At 38.2% G+C, this 19246-nt stretch overlaps 1 protein-coding gene across 1 annotated transcript in view; it reads right to left on the bottom strand.

The window, feature by feature from the left end:
• Positions 1-13289: 13289 nt before the first annotated feature.
• CNOT6L (CCR4-NOT transcription complex subunit 6 like) overlaps positions 13290-19246 on the bottom strand; it is a 124541-nt gene continuing 118584 nt past the window's right edge. Inside the window, exon 12 of the mRNA XM_042984328.1 lies at positions 13290-13578. Coding sequence (XP_042840262.1) covers positions 13573-13578 — 6 coding nt within the window. The 3' untranslated portion in view covers positions 13290-13572. The remainder of the gene's footprint in view (positions 13579-19246) is intronic.

The raw sequence follows: 19246 nt of genomic DNA, 5'->3' as shown, positions 1-19246 counted from the left end.
AATTCCACTCAGTGTCAGCAAAGTTTTGATATTGACAAGGAAAACATTTAGCACTTTTACGTTAGTTTCAGAGATATATAATAGCAAAATATTAGAAGCAATTTATGTATTCAATACAAAATTTAGCCCTATGATAACACAACTAAAACATTTTAAATGGCTTTCCAATATTCTGTGGGTTCGAAGTGTATTTATTAACCTGGAGAAATGCCTAAGGTATAATGTTAAATGGAAAAGAAGTAGAATATAAAAATGAATTAAATAGTAACCATTTACAGGCATTTTTATCCAATTATTTTTCCTGCATATACATTCTGAAAAACATTTTTAAAAAACTGCTATTGATTTAAAAAAAGCTTTTACATATTCATAGTTATAACACATGAGTGCAAATACAATAGCTGTGCTGTGGGTATAGCATGTTAACTAGCATAAACCTACAACCAACATGTGGGATAAACCATTTTTATTGCTTCCACCAGGTCCTGGAACTTTCTTCTATTACCAGTTCTTCAACATCACCACCACTAAAAAACCAACTACTTTCTCTCCTTTCTTCTCAAAGTCATCCCAGACCCTATTCTTGACACCTCTCTGAGTCACAGATCAGGGAAGCAGAAATGCAGAACACAGCAAATAGTTCTCCTGTTCCTTCTTTCCAATAAGACTCTCCTCCTTGAATCCCTGAGAAAAACACAGGGCACTGTCACTAGAGAAAAACTGGTTGCCCATGAGTACACAATTCTATTAAAACAGGACAGTCCCACAACTTCATTTTCAGACAGGCAAGATTAGAATTGTGTATAGTAATTGCCTAATTCTGGCAAATAGACCAGTAAATACAACACTTGCTTTTAAAAACTATAATATAAGGCACTCTCAGGCCTTTGGCATATATAGCAGAAAGGATCTTATTTCTCTCTCTCTTGCATTTGTTTTCAGGACACAGCAAGAAACACTGAGAGACCATATGATATTACACTTGTCCCTCCAGACAGCTGAGTATTTCCATGGATAGATAATGGCATCTACTTGGAGGAGTTCTTTAATAGGTATTTAGAAAGCAGATGTTTAAAACACAGTTCAGCCCTGTCAGACAAAGAACCATTTCCATTTATTCCATTTGTACTCAGAATGTTATCTTGTCAGAGGAATACCCATAGATAACATTAGAGAAAAAAAAAAAAAGAAGGTCAGTGTAGGCCAATAACAAACTCCATTCATTGTGGCTTGAAATTTGAGGAAGAAGTATACAGAGGAGAGGCACCGGAGTTATAGACTCAATTAATTCCTTGATAAGTTTTCCATTTTTATGAATGTCTACAGTTGATAAAATTTTTCTTGTCCTTTATCTATATATTGTCCTTACACTATAGCAAGCACACACATATCACCACCACCACCCAAACTGTGGTGATTAAGTTCCCAGATATCCACAGAACGGAAGGTGAATTTGAGACAATTAAGAGCTTGAATCATAATAAATAGAGTTGACAGATGGAGTTTAGTACTGAACTTTTAGAAGTCCCTTATAAGTAAAACTATAAATCAGCAAAGTAAGTAGTCTATCAATGACCCTCTGTACAACTTAAATTAGTAACAATGGGTATGTACTTAATAACATGGATATTATTTGGAGGAAGATATTAGTTATCAAGTCCGACTGGTCACACATCTGTAATATATCTGATTGACCTCTTTCTTTCCACAGCTCCCCAAACCATAGACTACCCTTGACTGGAATCTGTTACGTTACCTAAAAAACCAAGAGGAGGAAAAGGACTAATAATGGAAAGATTTATTTAATTTGGAATATAGTGAAATTAGATGTGCCCAAGAATTTCTAGAGAAGCAGTCAGAAACAGAGGGGTAAAAATAAAGAAAGAGATCAAGGGTGGAGATAGACATGGGAGTCATCTAAGCAAAAATGATGGCTGAAATAACGAATAGGAAAGGAAGCAAGTACGGCTGATGCTTGGAATAATTCAAGTGTAGGAGAGAGAGAGAAAGAAAAGGAACAAGATAGATAGGAAAGAAATGGTTTTTCCCATGTCTTTTTCAACTCTTCTGAAGGTTCACAAAGGCCAAGAAAATGGAAAGTTCTCAGAATTATCATGATTGAATGTGACAGAAATGTACAATAAAATGAGGACCAAGGTCAGTGATTTGATGTTTAAGAGTTGGCAGATATTTGGCTTCTGGGTTCACTACTCCACTAATACGCTTCTCTGAAAGAGTAGGGGCACCTGGGTAGCTCAGTCAGTTAAGTGATCAGCTCTGGATTTCGGCTCAGGTCATGATCTCATGGTTCGTGAGGTCCAGCCCTGCATTGGGCTCTGCTATGACAGCATGGAGCCTGCTCAGCACAGAGCTCACTTGGGATTCTCTCCCTCTCTCTCTCTGCCCTTCTTCCCCTCCCCCAAGCATGCATGTGTGTGCTTGCTCATGCACTCTCTCTCTCAAAATAAATAAACTTTAAAAAAAATGAGTGCATGAGTAAGACACGAGGGAAAAAAAAACAAGTCGTCTTCCCTTTCCTTCATTGTCAAATTTATTTCCCACCTTCTCCTTCAAGAGGAGAGGGTAATGAACTTTCTGCAGAATGAAAGAGGCTTAATTATGTCCAGTGAAGAGTTCAACTATTTTTCAATTATATATTTTTATTCAATTATATATATTTTTTCAATTTATTACATAAATTGGTCATTATGTTTCCTTCAGCCCCACTTATATTTTAATTCTTTGAATATTTTAAAGATACTTTTTATTAATGAATATGAACATGACTATCTGAACAACAGTGAAAACTGAAGATTCTATAATTCTTAGTGCCAGAGTTGGGAAGCCAACTAGTGGTCAGTTAGTGGTCATCTAGCCTGTTCATCTACAGAAACCATATTTTTTCCTATGGTGTTTCCAGGAATGGTAGCAAGGAAGTCCCTATGTAGTCAATTCCTAAACATTTCTGACAATTTTTAAACTCTTGCATTTATTGTTCAGTGTGTTTTTAAGGGGAGGAAAATTAAGAACAAAGGGAGGCTATTAAAGAGGGTCTCAATAATTAATTATTCTTCCATATGGTAATAATTCTCCAATATTTGAAGGGCTATCATATTTCTAAGTCTTCTTTAATGAATTAATTTAATAAACATGGAGTGCACTGTGCAAAGATGACACTCCAAAAATATGAAGTTGCAAAAAGAACCTAGTTTTTGGTATCCTCTCACCTCCCTAACTTTTCCCTATGAATCTCCTAATGGTTCTATTTTTTTTCCCCAAAAGTATGCCTATGTGCTGGCCTTCATCAAGAGAGTAGAAGATACATTCATTTTTGCCTTCTTCGTACTGAATCCAGTATTTAATGTCACATGGTTTGTAAGCTGTTTGTAAAGCCAAAGGTTTATGGTGATTACCAAAGCTATCCCCTCGTTCTAATGGAAGGCATTCCCATGTCAACTGGAGAACCTGGTCGTGTGGATAGCATCCACAGCTCTTCAGAAATAACTGTTTGGCCAATTGTGTCGAGGAGAAACCCAGTCTGGAGGATTAAAAGAAGTGGTACATTCTCACGCTGTCAGCCTCTCAAACAAAACTTTTTCCCTTCCATTGGAGGGGAAAAAATGGAAGCTGTTCCATGGATTAACTCAATGCCTGAGTCTAACTTCCTGATCGCAGAGTAAAGAATTCACATATTCAAAACACAAAGTCCTTTTTTTTTTTTTTTGAAGCTTGATATAGAATGCAAACTTTTCAAATTTATCTGATTTTTGGTAGGTACAGTCCACAAACTATTAAAGGCCTAAGCAAAAAGTTTTTCAACAGTATTTTTGGCTTTGAATAAGACTCTTAAAAGAAGGGGACCCCTTCTCCCTCCATAGAATATTTTATAGATGTGGAAATACTAAAAATAAAGATTAAAGTTTCCACAGAAATCAATATCTTAAAGCAGGATTTTCCATACTATTTTTTCTCTGTATGTTTAGTAGCACATTTGTGGTACTACTAAATTTAGACAGATCACCTTGGCTATGTAGTTACAAATTACTAAAGAAAGCCAAGCTTACAGGAGGGAAGGTGTGTGTTGTTCTTTGAGTTTTCTTATTTTCTCACTTAACAGGCTAAATTTTGTATAAAGTAGTCAGAATAAGGAGAACTGCTTAGATAGAATCTTATTTACAAGCTTGCTCTTTTAAGTAATTTCATGCCTCCCGTAAGAGATCTATGATAATTTCTTCTATATATAAAAAATATGTAGGCAGTCCTACCAGGAAATAATGCTACAAAATCCATCTACTATTCATGCTGTTAATACTAATGACATAAATACAGCCATATATTTGCAAGCTTTTCTGAAGCAAGGTCTGTACCATATCATCTTCATGAAGCCACCACCCCACTGAGTGTGTACACAGTTAAAGGAAAGGGATATGCTTCTTGAACTGGTCATCTGCCTGCTTGCTCTCAGATCCATTCCCAATCTTCCCTAGTTCTGCCTATATCTCAGGGTCTACATTGCCCAGGCTCTCTTGACAAGTGGCATCTTACTAGACTTGGCAAATGGGAAGCCTTGCTAGGATATATGCAGGTGGGAGAAGAGAAAAAGCCAGGGTATCTTGCCCTCTCTTTCTTTGCTTTGGTGGCATCCCTGTCAGTGGCTATTTCCTCCATGACATCAGCTCCCATGGGACAATCATTCCTATGTATTTCAGATCTTACAAGATTGCCACTGAGAGGTTCCAGCTCTTACTATATAGCCCAGTTTCTGAGCTTTGGTAACACTCTGTCCTCCCTACACTCCATCCACCAAAATGATGGTAGCAGTTCCCTGCTTTTCCCAACTTCAGGATTGTCTCAGTATTTACTTATTTGGCTTCTCAGTTCTTCCATTACCTGTGTAATGAATACCTTGCACTGAATCTCTTCTGTTTGTGTATATCCAGAGTGGTTTCTACTTCCCTGAATGGCTCCTTACTGATACAGTCTTCATACCGGGAATGGTCACAGGAGACTGATACTCAACATGGAATTGGGATTGAGTTATCATCTGTTTGACAAATGCAGTGAAGACCTTACACTAGTAATTTGTGGCATTAGTGACATCATAGTTACTTCAACTATAAGTTGTGTTTTCTTGAGACAAAGTACAGGGTAAAGACGAGGCTTTGTTTAAGTAACTGATACACTCGACCATTATAATAATCTTGATTAACAAGAATTATGAAGAGTATTCACAAAGATAACCCTAACACCTTGAAGTTTTAAGACAAAATCTTAAGCTATGTAGTCACATTCTATAGTCCTATAGCCATAGGACAGACATGGCTGAAAATCAGGCCCAAGTCTTAATAATACAGGATTCAAAGTTGCCGCAACATTAGTTAAATTTCTTATCAAGTATTTTATGCTAAGGGGCATCTGTGTGGCTCACTTGGTTGAGCATCCAACTTCAGCCCTAGTCATGATCTCACAGTTCATGAGTTTGAGCTCTGCATCAGGCTCTGCACTATCAGTGAGGAACCCGCTTCGGATCCTCCCTCTGAAGGATCCCCCTCTCTTTGCCCCTCCCCTGCTCATGCTATCGCTCAAAAAATAAATAAGACATTAGGAAAAAAAGTATTTTATGCTAAGTTAAGGGCCCTGGATAGAAAAGAGTGTTTCACTGAGACTTTGGATGGTGACATTTGGATAGACAGTAGAGGCTGTGAACTCTCTAGCTCCTTGGACCTTCCTACTTAGCAGAAGCAGTTCCCCTCTTGTCAACTGGCCAAGTGAACACCCCAATTTTCACTTGCATAAAAACATTTACATGACTTCACTTGTGGCAATTGCCTGAGAAGAGAATGCTTAATCCCTGCAGAAGCCATGCTAACCACCCATCATTTTCTCTAGTCTCACAACAAGAGTTCCACCCAACACAGCCCAGATGGAAAAGTGAGGACCTGCTCCAATAAAAGATAGAAAATACACAAGAGGGGTTGCAGAATTTTGTCAATTTGTATTGAAAGAAATATGGGGAACATGTATGAGAAAATGTCAGTCTGTTTGGGCTGCTATAACAAAGTACCACAGACTGGATGGCTTATAAACAACAGACATTTATTTCTTACAGTTCTGGAGGTGGGAAGTCCGAGATCAAGGTATCAATATGGTCACCTTCTGGTGAAGGCCCCCTTCCTAATTCATAGATGGCACCTTCTTAAGGTGTCCCCACATTGTAGAAGGGGCATAGAATCTCTCTGGATATTCTTTTATAAGGCACTAGTACCATTCATGAAGGATCCACCCTCATGGCTTAACTACCTCCCAAAGGCATCACTTCCTAATATCATCATCTTTGGGGGGTTAGAATTTAAACATAAATTTTGGAGTGACACAATCATTCAGACCATAGAAAAATATATTCTAACAGTACTTAGAATGAAATAAAAATTGGATCACGTTGAATTTATTGACAAAGCTATACTTACCTGGAATTCAGGATTCAATGTGTTGGCTCAAGCACTAGGGGTAGCATTAACTACCTATTAGCTTAGTAAAATAAAGCTAAAAAGGTATAAAGTAGAGATGGAAGAACTTTCCTGGCACACTGAAGAACACTGTTACCAGACAGAAATATAATGTGAGCCACATACATGTTTTCTAATTTTCTAGTACCCATATCTTAATCCAATATATATATTTAAAATCATTATTTCAAGTGTTCAATAACCACATGAGGCTAGTAGATACCATACTGGGTAGCATAGCATAGGCTAAGGAGTCTAGAGAATCCTAGAGATGGGAATTTGGAGTAGATTCATAATACAAACTGCTTAGCCACTCCCAACCATACCCTCAACTTGAATCGTCCAGAAGACATTCCTTTCTCCACAGTATTAAGAAATTCTTTGGTGAAAGGAGCATATTCATATAAAGGATAGTTGCATCCTGTTATGTATCAGCAATAGATTGTGGTCACATTGATGTTATAAATAGTTAGAAGTGGAGGAGGATCCTGGGAAAAGGGTGGAGTAGAAAACACCAGGAATCTGTCTCCCCACCTAGACAACAATTGCACTGGCAGAAAATTGTCTGATGTAAGTTTTTAGAACTCTGGAGCCTATTGAAGACAGAGGCTTTGGAAGATAAAGTGTGATTAATTTTGGTCAATGTCAGGTCCTAGCACAGTAGCTGCTGCCTCACCCCAGCTACATGGCAGGCAGCAGTACACACAGCTCTCTGGAGCCAGGGTGAGCAAAAAGAATCCCGTCCTTCAAATATTGGTGATCTGTGCTTTGAGTGCTGCTTCTGATCACAGCAGTGCAAAGAAACAAAGTAACATAGCCAATGCTATGGTAGCTCCCCTCTCCCCTCATGGTTGCAAGCCCTCCTGCTCTGGCTGAAGGGACTTCCCAGGTATTTAAAGGGCCAGTAGCATCCCCTCCCCCCTTTCATTTTTCTCTTTTTCTCCTTCTGGGAGCCTCCAGAACATTAAAGACAAAAAAACCGTATCTACAGCTAAAATTATAAAATGACCCTGCATGCCTAGGGAAAGGCACCGGCTCACAAAAGATCTAATAACACATCAAGACCTCAGGCTGATCTGTGGCACAGAAATAGCCTACAACCGTCAAAAAACAAAAACAAAACAAAACCTAGCAAACCCCGGAGAAGGGGAGAATCTGATTTCAGAATTACCACATTATACATTTATATATCCAGTTTTCAAAAGCAACAACAAATGAATCACGAAGTATACAAAGAAATAGGAAAGTATGGCTCATTCAATGGGAAAGAAATAAACAGAAACACTTTCTGAAAAAGACCCAGTTTGCCCCGCACCACAATTCGCCTGCGCCTTCTCCTTGGCGCATGGCTGAGATTCAAAACCATTAGTCTTAAAGGACCTGGCCGAGCTGCCCTCGCTATTCTGTGAGGGCTACCTGAATAGCATGGGTTGAGATCCCCAGTCCAGGAAGGAGAGATTGGGATGACACCATTTTCCCACCATCACCAACATGGTTGGACTTCAGAGAGCAGTGAAGTGGCCCCCAGTGGAGGTGGGACCCACTTACCCCAAACCCTGCTCCCTCCATGCCTGACAACTGCTTATTTACTGGAGCAAGACTTACTGACCGACCCAATATGTAGCCAGCCTTTCCTCCAGACCAGCACAATCACCACCCCCAGGCACCAACAGACAATTCTTTTTTTCTTTCTTTCTTTCTTTCCTCCTCCTTCTGTTTTTCTTTTGGAATCAGGCTCATAGTTTCTCATTTTTTTTGTCATCTCTTATTATATATATATTTTTTTCTTTGAATCAGGCTTTTTTATTCTATTCTTTTCCCTTCTTTTCTCTTTCTTTTTTTTCTTATTCTTTTCTTTTTTTTTTTCTTATTCTTTTCTTTCCTTTTTTTTCCCTTTCTCTTTCCTTGGAATCAGCGTTATAGTTTTTTTATTCTATATTTGGTTTTCTTTTCTCTCCTTTCATTTTTCTTTTTCTGGGATCAGGCTCCCCCCACCTTTTTTTCCCCCCAGAGTTACTTCAACAGACAAATCAAAGTGCACCTAGTTAAAGGTCCAAACACTCCACCACGGCAAGCAAGGAAGAGCTCTGCAGAGGACTGACAAGTGGGAAAGAGCACCCAAAACACAACAGCAGAGTGCACACAGCATACACCAGAAACACTTCTAGGAGTGTCAGGCCCTGTCCCAGGCCCTTTTTAATACAGTAGTACTCTCAGGTGCAGAACACATAACAAGCTTTTAAAACACTCAAAAGACAGAAACTTAGCCAAAATGACAAGTTGAGGAATTCTCCCCATAATAAAGGTCAAGAAGAAATCACAACCAGAGACTTGCTCAAAAAAAGATATAAACAATGTATCTGAACAAGAATTTAGAGTAACAGTCATAAGACTAATAGCTGGACTTGAAAAAATCATAGAAGACAGCAAAGAAACTCTTGCTGCAGAGATCAAAGACCCCAAGAACTACTCAGGATAAATTAAAAAATGAAAAAAAAAATGCCAAGCAAAATAAACTAGATACAGTGACAGCAAGGATTGAAGAAGCAGAGGAAAGAATAGATGAAATAGAAAATAAAATTATGGAAAATGATGAAGCTGAAAAAAAGAGGGAAAGGAAATTACTAGATCACGAGGGGAGAATTAGAGAACTAAGTGATTCTGTGAAATGAAACAATATCCACATCATAGGAGTCCCAGAAGAAGAAGAGTGAGAAAAAGGGGCAGAATGTTTATTTGAACAAATTATAGCTGAGAACTTTCCTAATCTGGGGAAGGAAACATGCATCCAAGTCCAAGAGGCACAGAGAACTCACTTCAAAATCAACAAAAACAGGTCAACACCATGACATACCATAGTGAAACTTGCAAAATACAAAGGTAAAGAGAGAATTCTGAAAGCAGCTAAGGACAAAAGGTCCTTAACCTACAAGGGTAGACACATAAGGGTAGTAGCAAACCTGTCCACTGAAACTTGGCAGGCCTGAAGGGAGTGGCATGAAACATTCAATGTGCTGAATAGGAAAAACATGCAGCCAAGAATCCTTTATCCAGCAAGGCTGGGATTCAGAATAGAAGGAGAGATAAAGACTTCCCCAGACAAACAAAAACTTAAGGAGTTTGTGACCACTAAACCAGCCCTGCAAGAAACTCTAAGAGGGACTCTAAGTGGAAAACAGCAAAGACTGCAAAGGACCAGAAAACATCACCAGAAACACAAAATCTATAGATAACAAACACAATGGCACTAAATTCATATCTTTCAATAATCATTCTGAATGTAAATAGACTGAGTGCCCCAATCAAGACATAGGGTATTGGAATAGACTTAAAAAAAAAAAAAAAAAGACCATTTATATGCTGCCTATAAGAGACTCATTTTAGGGGTGCCTTGTGGCTCAGTTGGTTAAGCCTCCAACCCTTGATTTTGGCCCAGGTCATGATCTCACAGTTCATGGGTTTGAGCCCCATATTGGGCTTTGCACTGACCGTACAGAGCCTGCTTGGGATTCTCTCTCTCTCTCTGCCCCTACCCCACTCTCTCTCTCTCTCTCTCTCTCTCAAAATAAGTAAATATAATTTAAAATATATTTTTAAAAAAAGAGACTCATTTAGACCTAAAGATATCTGCATATTGAAAGCCCATAAAAGGTACAAAAATATCAAGATCATACCATGCATATTTTCAGATCGTGACACTATGAAACTTGAAATTGACCATGAGAAAAAAGTTGGAAAGCCCTCAAATACATGGAGGTTAAAGAACATTCTACTAAAGAATGAATGGGTTAGCCAGGAAATTAAGGAAAAAATTTAAAAATATGTGGAAAAAAATGAAAATAAAAACATGACAGTTCAAACCCTTTGGGAGGCAGCAAAGGCAGTCCTAAGAGGAAAATACATTGTAATTCAGGCCTATCTGAAGAAGCATGAAAGCTCCCAAATACACAACTTAACCTTACACCTAAAGGGGCTAGAAAAGCAAGAAAAGCAATGGCAAATAAAGCCTAAAGCCAGCAGAAGAAGGGAAATAATAAAGATTAGAGCAGAAATAAACAACATAGAATAAAAAAAGAAAACACAACAGTAGAACAGTTCAATGAAACTAAGGACTGTTTTTGAAAGAATAAACCCCTATCCAGACTGCTCAAAAAGAAAAGAGAAAGGACGCAAACTGATAAAATCACAAATGAAAGAGGAGAGATCACAACCAACACCACAGAAATGAAAAAGCCCTGGTGGCAGATCTATTATAAAGAGCTTTAAAACAATTGTCTTAAAGATGCTAAAAGAACAAAGAAAAATGTGAATAAAGCAAAGAAAAAATGTATATACAAATTGGAAATATCAATAAATAGAAAACCAAAAAAGAAACTAAAATGAAATTATGGAGCTGAAAAATTCAATAACTGGAATGAAAAGTTCACTATAAGAATTCAAAGGCATATTTGAGCAGGCAGAAGAAAGAATTAATGAACTTGAAGATAGGACAATGGAAAGAAACTATAAGACTGAGGAAGGTAAAAAAAAAAAAATTAAAGGAAAAAAAAAAATAAAGCCTGTGGGACCTGTGGGACACCATCAAGCAGATTAACATATCCACTTTGTAGGACTCCCAGAAAAAAAGAGAAAGGGGCACATATAATATTTGGGTAACATAATGGGTGAAAACTTCCCAAATTAGATGAAAGACAAAGGGGCACCTGGGTGGCTCAGTTCATTAACCATCCGACTTCAATTCAGGTCATGATCTTATGGTTCTTGAGTTCGAGCCCCATGTTGCGCTCTGTGTGCTGACAACTCAGAGCCTGGAGCCTGCTTCGGATTCTGTGTCTCCCTCTCTTTCTGCCCCTCCCCCCCCCACTTGCACTCGTTTTCTCTCTCTCTCTCTCAAAAATATTTTTAAAAATTAAAAATAAAATAAAAACATAAATATAAACATCCAAGAAGCTCAATGAACTTTCAAAAGCCAAACACAAAGAGAAACTCTTAAGACTATCAAGAGATTTCTCATCAGAAACTTAGGAGGCCAGAGGCAGTAGGCCAATATAGATGCCATATGAACTATCTTCTCAGACAACAGGACAAACTTAGAAAATCAATAAGTGAAACTGGAAAATTCACAAATTTGTGGAAATTAAACAACACATTTTTAACCACTAATGGCACAAAGAAGAAATCACAAGGGAAATTAGAAAATGTTTAGAGAAAAATGAAAATAAAAACACAACACCCCAAAACTTATGGAATATGATAAAAGCAGTACTAAGGGAGACATTTATAGCTATGATTTCTCTTTTTTTGTAAAGCTCAAAACAACAACCTAACTTTACAACTTAAGGAAGACAAATTTCAACATCCTTTCATGATACAAATACTGAAAAGGCTAGGAATAGAAGGAAACTACTCAACATAATAAAAGCCATATATGAAAACCAATAGTAAACATCATATTCAAAGGTAAAAGACTGAAAGCTTTTACTCTAAGATTAAAAACAAGGGAAAGATGTTCAATTTTACCAATTCTGTTCAATATAGTAATATAAGTTCTAGCCAGAGAAATTAGGCAAGAAAAATAAATAAAAGGCATTTAAATTTGAAAGGAGAAAATAAAATTATTTCTATTTGCAGATGATAATCTTATATGTAGAAAACCCTAAAAATTCTACAAAAGTAAAAGACTGTTAGAACGAATAAATGAAGTCAGAAAATCAACAGTATATAAAGTTGACACACAGAAATCAGTTGCACCTCTGTACATTCACCGTAAACAATCTGAAAAGGAAATTATGAAAAGAATTCCATTTACAATAGCATCAAAAAGGATAAAATCCTTAGGAGTTGACTAAGGAAGTAAGAGACACGATTAAAACTACAAAACATTGTCAAAAGAAATAAAAGAAGATATAAATATATGGAAAGATATTCTATGTTCATGGATTAGAAGACTTAATGTTGTTTAAGATGTCCATACACAAAGTGATCTACAGATTCAATGCAATCCTTATAAAATCTCAATTACATTAAAAAAAAATAGAAAAGCCTATGTTAAAATTTATAAGGAATCTCAAGGGATTCCAAATGGCCAAAACAATGTTGGAAAAAAAAAAAAAGAACAAAGCTGGAAGATGCACTCTTCCTGATTTCAAACCTTACTACAAAGGTGCAGTAATCAAAACACTGTGGTACTGGCACAAAGACAGACACTTAGACCAATGGAACAGAATAGAGAGACAGCCCAGAAATAAACTTTCATGTAAACAGCCAAATGATTTTTGGTAAGGGTGCCAAGACCACTCAATGGAAAGGACAGTCTTTTCAATAGTGCAAGGAAAAATAAATATCTGATGCAAAAGAATGAAGTTAGACCTTTACTTAAGGTTAATAAACTTTACTTAATTTACAAAAATTAACTTAAAATGGACCAAAGACCGAAATGTAAGATCTAAAACTACAAAACGTTTAAAAGAAAACATAGGAAGCCATTGGATTTAGCAATGATTTCTTAACACTATACTTAACACTACTGAACAGTTAAAAATGGTTAAGACAACAAATGTTATGTTTTTTACCACACTAAATAAAAAAAGACAATGCAGGTAAAGTATAAGAAAAAAATTGGCTAGAAGCATGAGAACAGATACAGAATAAAAAAGTGTGTGCTAAATATTTGCTTGCTTTCTCCCACATGCATTCCTCAGTCTTTCCTCTATTCTGAATATACCCCTGGCTAGCAATATTTTTCAGGCTTCTTTGCCAGTCACTTCTGGCTATGTTGCACCATTTAATGTTCAGATCTTTTAAATAAGGGCTACATGTTTATTTCTATGTTTTGCCCCTCTTTAAGTGTTTTATATACTTATATATGTAATATATCCCACATATATGAAATATATACACATATACATACTAGGAACTTATCATATATGTCAAGTACTATAGTTTCTTTAGTTAAGATTCTAACAATCTGAGAGGCCTACTGTAATTACCTACCATGTGGATATTCCAGGAAACAGATTTTGAGATGGAGACTGGCATTCAGAAAGTTTTTTGGAGAGTGCCAGGATCAAACCTGGGAAGTAAAGAAAGCAATGCAGTCACAACAAAGACCTCAACCACTGCCATGGGGACTCTAGAGATGGCCATGTCCATTCAGAATTGTCACATGTTGATATGAAGGCTTATTAACTTATTAAGCCTACATTTACCAGCCATTGGCCACAGATGGGTAACTCCTCCCAGAATGGGGCATAATGTTGGGTAAGGCAGTTGTCCCTCCTCAGCCTAGAGGACTTATCAGAAGCATTTTCAGTGGAGAGTCCTCTCAGATGAAAGAGTGTTTCAGTCCTGAAGAGGGAACACCACAACACCACTTTGAGCCACTCAGTCACTTGTTTTATATAATACATTTTGAAAGCATCTGCATCTTCTGCCTCCCAAAACTTACAAGGGAAAGATTAGTAAGAAGAACTAGTTTCGTGCTGCAGCTGTTCAGGGGCTACAAATGATACTCACCATCTCCCTCCTCCACTAGCCACTCACCCTAAGCTTCCTCTCATTCTCAACTAGCATCTCTACTGCTCTTGGTAGCTGATCTAGTAGAGTAACCTAGAACCTGGTTACCATGCCCTTTTCAGGCCATGATTCTTACACTTGTCAATTTAACAGCAAAATGGAGCAAGGAAATGCCAAGAGTCACTCAAATGTTCACCTAGATGCCAAATATATTCCTCCCTTCTCCCACTGTGTAGCAGCAGCTGGAACTCTAATGCCATAGTTCTGCATGGCCCAATAGGAGGGGCCACTTGCACTCTAGTCTTGACCTGCTGCAGAGCCCTTTCCTGTATCCTACACCAACTCATGACCAAGATTACACAGCTATTGAGTACTAACCTCTCTGAGCCTGTTTCCTCACCTGAAAAAATTAAGAGAATTACAGTACATATATTATTGGGTTGTTGTGAAGATTAAATGATTTCTTATATATAAAGCATATAAATATTGCCCGCACAAAATAAGCCCTATATGAGTAAATTCTAGTTTTTATATTAATTTACATATTTTCCATGATCTACAATAAAGGGATACAAGTATATATAATATGCTTAGAAAACACAGGGGTTCTCTAAATTTATTTTAATAAGAACTTTATCGTTTGCTATTGTAACTTTAAGTACATTGCCTTGGCTTGTTTTAACAGAAGTTCAAGATCCCCCAAGTCATATTTGAGGATAAAAGCTGAGCCTGAACATATGTGAGAGTTAACATCCAGGTAAGTGAACTTTGACCAAGAGAGCCTAGGATCCAATGGATAAATCTCCCCTTCCACTCCTCAGATAGACACTTACAGGCACATGTTACTTGGCTCTTCGGAGGGTTCCTGGTAGGATCAAGTCTCAGCTGCTCACAGAAGTGATCAGCTCAAGAACTCACCACTGAACTGGCTTTCCCTCTTTCCCTGTTCAACTCTTCCTAGTGTCCTCTCTTGTTTCTTAAGATCACATCCCAACATCAACTACCTGCAAGAAGATCTTCCAGGCTGTCTTTTGGAGAAACTTAGGCCAAGACAAAAATTAACAGAGGTAGCCCAACAAGGCAAATGCTTCTGGACCTGGATCACTCTGTAGTCTCTCCATTGTTGGTTGATGACCCCAGTATGCTTTCACTGGGATCTGAAGTACAATTGGAAGAGAAGCACTGGCTACATGAGAAGCAGTAGCATTTAAATAGCATGGCACAATTTTAAGTGTAAGAATTGTGGGGCTGTCTGGTTCTCAAAACTGACTTCAGACATCTTGAAAAAATAAAATGACAGGCTCAGATTACCCAGCTATAACTCAAGATATGCTGTGAATCCAGGGCAGTGCTTAATAATTATTTCAGTAGCCATGGGGCAAACAGTGCTAAAAATCAGGCCCATGATTTATATAATAGTAGCAGAGCCACAATGAATATGAGCATAATCTTCAAGGGTGTCAAAGTGAAACTCAGAGACCTGGAATGGGAACATCTGGTAGAAAAGCCAGAGAAGTTCAAATTCCCAGATGTCCTTGAACTCTTACAGCCCTGTCTCTTGCTAGCACAAAGAAATCTCGCTTTGCCTGCATGACTTGCAAAGTTCTTACTTGCAGAAGGTGCCCCAAAAGACTGCTTGTCCTCCTTAAGATCCACGCATGCCTCCCCTCTTTGAACTTGAGATCAGTAACTAGTGACATCACAGCACTGCCTGAGCAGAGGTATACAACACTTAAGCCAGAAGAAACTAGCTTCCACATCCAGAGAATTCCAAGGCCTGGGCTAACATTATGACCAAGGACTAAAGAAACACATGGAAGTGGATCTTGAAAGTGTTATATCTGAGAGACCTAAGGAAGACTGCATAAGGAACAATTTATTGGCACGGTGGCACTCTACTGTGATTCAAGATCTAAGTCTTAGCAAGAAGTCCTGGAGGCAGTCAAAACCTGCTGCTGGCATGATTCCTTGAAATTTGATGTGGCAGGTTGTGTTCCTTGGGAAGCATATTCTGAAATAGAGATTAATGTGCAATTAGTTGAAAACTCTGAGGATGGGATGGCACTTCAGAGGTGCTGAGGTGGACTAAGACTGAACCTTAATAATACTCATTAACTTCCCAGGCATTGGATGTAGGCTGTCCCCAGGAAGGGGTCATTTGGGGCTCACAATGCTGGTATAGAAAATTCATCATAGGGGCGCCTGGGTGGCTCAGTCAGTTGGGCGGCCGACTTCGACTCAGGTCATGATCTCATGGATCGTGGGTTTGAGCCCCACATCAGGCTCTGTGCTGAAAGCTGGGAGCCTGGAGCCTAGTTTGGATTCTGTGGCTCCCTCTCTCTCTCTCCTCCTCCCCCACTCACACTGTCTCTCTCTCAAAAATAAACATTAAAAAAAAAAATACATCATATTAACATGAGAAGGTAGGGTTGCTGCTACACAACGGAAGGCAGGAATGAGCATATCTAGAATCCAAGGGATTCATGGGGCAGCTCTTGGTTCTTTCATGTGTAGGGATGACTGGGCAAACTCCATAAACATGCCCAACAAGCACAAAACATCTCGTCGGGATGAAGGTCTGGATTACCAAACCTTAGAAAAGCAATCTAGACCCAATGGTGTGCTGGTGCAAAGCTGAGTAAAATCTGCAAGAGAGAAGGTGACAAATACTAATCATAGCCTCTGAATCAGTTGCAACAATGGACTGTACCTTGTTCTCCTACTCTGTATTTTGTTGAGATTAGTGCGTCATTGTGTCAGACTCTTGTGCTCTGCCTCACATCCTCTCAGCTCATTCCTTATGCACATCATAGCTTGGCAACCAATGTCAGACAAGTTTAACAGCACTTTGCCTTTTGCTTTCTGCACCACCCCATTTATCCACTATTATATTGGATTCAGCACAACAGATGCACAAACATAGGAAAAAGAATGAACACCCTTTTCTCATGGGAGCCCATAAATACTCTCCTCTCCCATCCCTCATGAAGACAATTTTGAGGTGCATTCTAGTCAGCTCCCAAAGGGTCAATAGCAAGGTTACGCCCCAGTCGCCCACAGAGGTGCTCAGCTCAAAATTGTACCCTTGACTTGGTTTTCCATATTCCATTGTTCCTACCCTACTCTTTGCTGGGATCACTTCTCCAAATAAATGATCCGTATGCAAGCTGGTCTTGGTGTCTGCTTTTTGAATCATTTCATTTCTTACACCTATTTTACCAAGAAGGGTACATTTTGATCAAGGTCACATGGTGGAATGCAAGGACACTTGGTGAGTGTCTTGACTGCCCTATTTTAGGAGTATCTTAATAAGCCAGTGTCTCAACACCTGGTCCCTTCAAGATACACTTCAAGTGACTCTACTTTTGGAGTACTTCCTAAAGGCTGGCCAACATCAAGGCCTCTAAAAAGAGAGGGTTCTTGGGGTCAGTGACAGGCTTGTATTGGATCCTGGGTAAAAAGGACCAATCCGTAGGTACTGAGCTTTTAGCCTATAGATTTGTCAATGTTCGCAATCTGTTCCAGAAGAATCTGCCATTATCTTCCCTAAGCCCTTGTTAAACTGGATAGCTCAGTTTGTTTCATGCTCTTCAAGAACAATGTGGTCTTAATCACACTGTGTCTTAAAATCATATTTCTACTGAATATCCCCATAGTTTCAAAATTACTAATTATTTCACTGTGTGCCCTTTCCCTCCCCCCTTCCAAGATTCTAAGATTTTAGATACCTTTACTATGACTAAAATACATTGATATTTTCTGTGTCATAAATGGAACTTAGACAGGGAACCTGTCCAACTTTATATCCCCAAAGCAGCTTGTTCATAGTAGATACTTGAATATTTATTGAATGAGTTTACTCTGGGTCTTGAGAGGTCCACCTATTAATTAAGAGTGGTTTATGTCAGTAACTGGGCAGATCTGATGACTGTAGATCAGGATGGGCTAGCTCATACTGCAATAACAAAACTTCAGTTTGAGAAGACATTGAGATTTGGCAGTTCTCACTCAACCTACATGCTCTGTGCATGGCGGCAGGGGAGCTCTGCTCATCAAAGTCACTCAAGGATCTAGGATGGGAAGGTGGATCTCAACTCAGGCTTCCACATTATCACCAAGGCAAGAGAAGGGAATATGGCAAATTGCACACTGGGTCTTAAAGCTTCACTCAGAAGTGACACATGTTCCTCTCTGCTCAGATTTCTTCAGCCAAAGCAAGTCATAAATATAGCTAACTTCCAAATCTATTCTAAACAAGTATTGTTTAAGCAGTTCATCAGAGAAAAAATATGTAGCATAAATTTGTAATTTTTTGCCTGAATTACCTTGGCTTCCTACTTCAACTTTCCAAGAGATATACTCACCTAAAAGCAGACACATACTGCACAGATAAAGAGTAAAAAACCAAGACAAAGGTATGCAGTTGCAAAATGGCCATTTATTGCCTACAGGGGAAGGAAAGGGAGGGAGAGAAGAGGAAGTACACAGGTGCAAGGAAACAAGCATATATTTAGCCCTATACATCATGTGTGAGCAGTACCCAATCTCCAAAATGGAAAAAAGTATTTTGTCATCTGACATAGTAGTTAAGGTTCTTAAGCACCTCCCTTCTGAGCTGCCACAAGATTTAAAAGGCAGGACTGCTTTGTTTAATCAATGTTCACATTAACGAAAAAATACTACCACCCAACTGTGTCCTTATACACGCACATTTGTACAGTGTCTATTGTGGAAAAACATCTCAGCTGAGCAGTTTGGTCAAGTTTCAGACCTCATCAACTGTTTAACTGTAATAAATAGAAAAATAAAGCAGCTGGTGATTTTGTCAGAGAGAATGTGTTCAATAAGAAAGAACCACTTTCTCAAGGATGACAGAGTGTTAAATGATTAGAACACCACAGAACCAGTCTATTAAACATTAAACACTAGTAGCTACAATTACATGGCACTTCATTAAATCTTTGAAAGAAAGAAAGAAAGAAAGAAAGAAAGAAAGAAAGAAAGAAAGAAAGAAGAAAAGAAAAGAAAAAAGAAAAGAAGAGAAAAGAAAAGAAAAGAAAAGAAAAGAAAAGAAAAGAAAAAAAAGAAAAAAGAAAAGAAAAAAGAAAGATCTTAGATTTTAAACTGATTATTGGAACACAGTAACAAATTGATTTAGTGCTTGGCGTTTTCTTAGGACAAAAGCAAAGTAAATATACAACCTAGAACAGGAGAATTTGTTTTGG

Source organism: Panthera tigris, chromosome B1, assembly GCF_018350195.1.
Source record: "Panthera tigris isolate Pti1 chromosome B1, P.tigris_Pti1_mat1.1, whole genome shotgun sequence".
Classification (NCBI taxonomy): Eukaryota; Metazoa; Chordata; class Mammalia; order Carnivora; family Felidae; genus Panthera; species Panthera tigris.
This window is presented reverse-complemented; position numbering and strand designations above follow the sequence as displayed.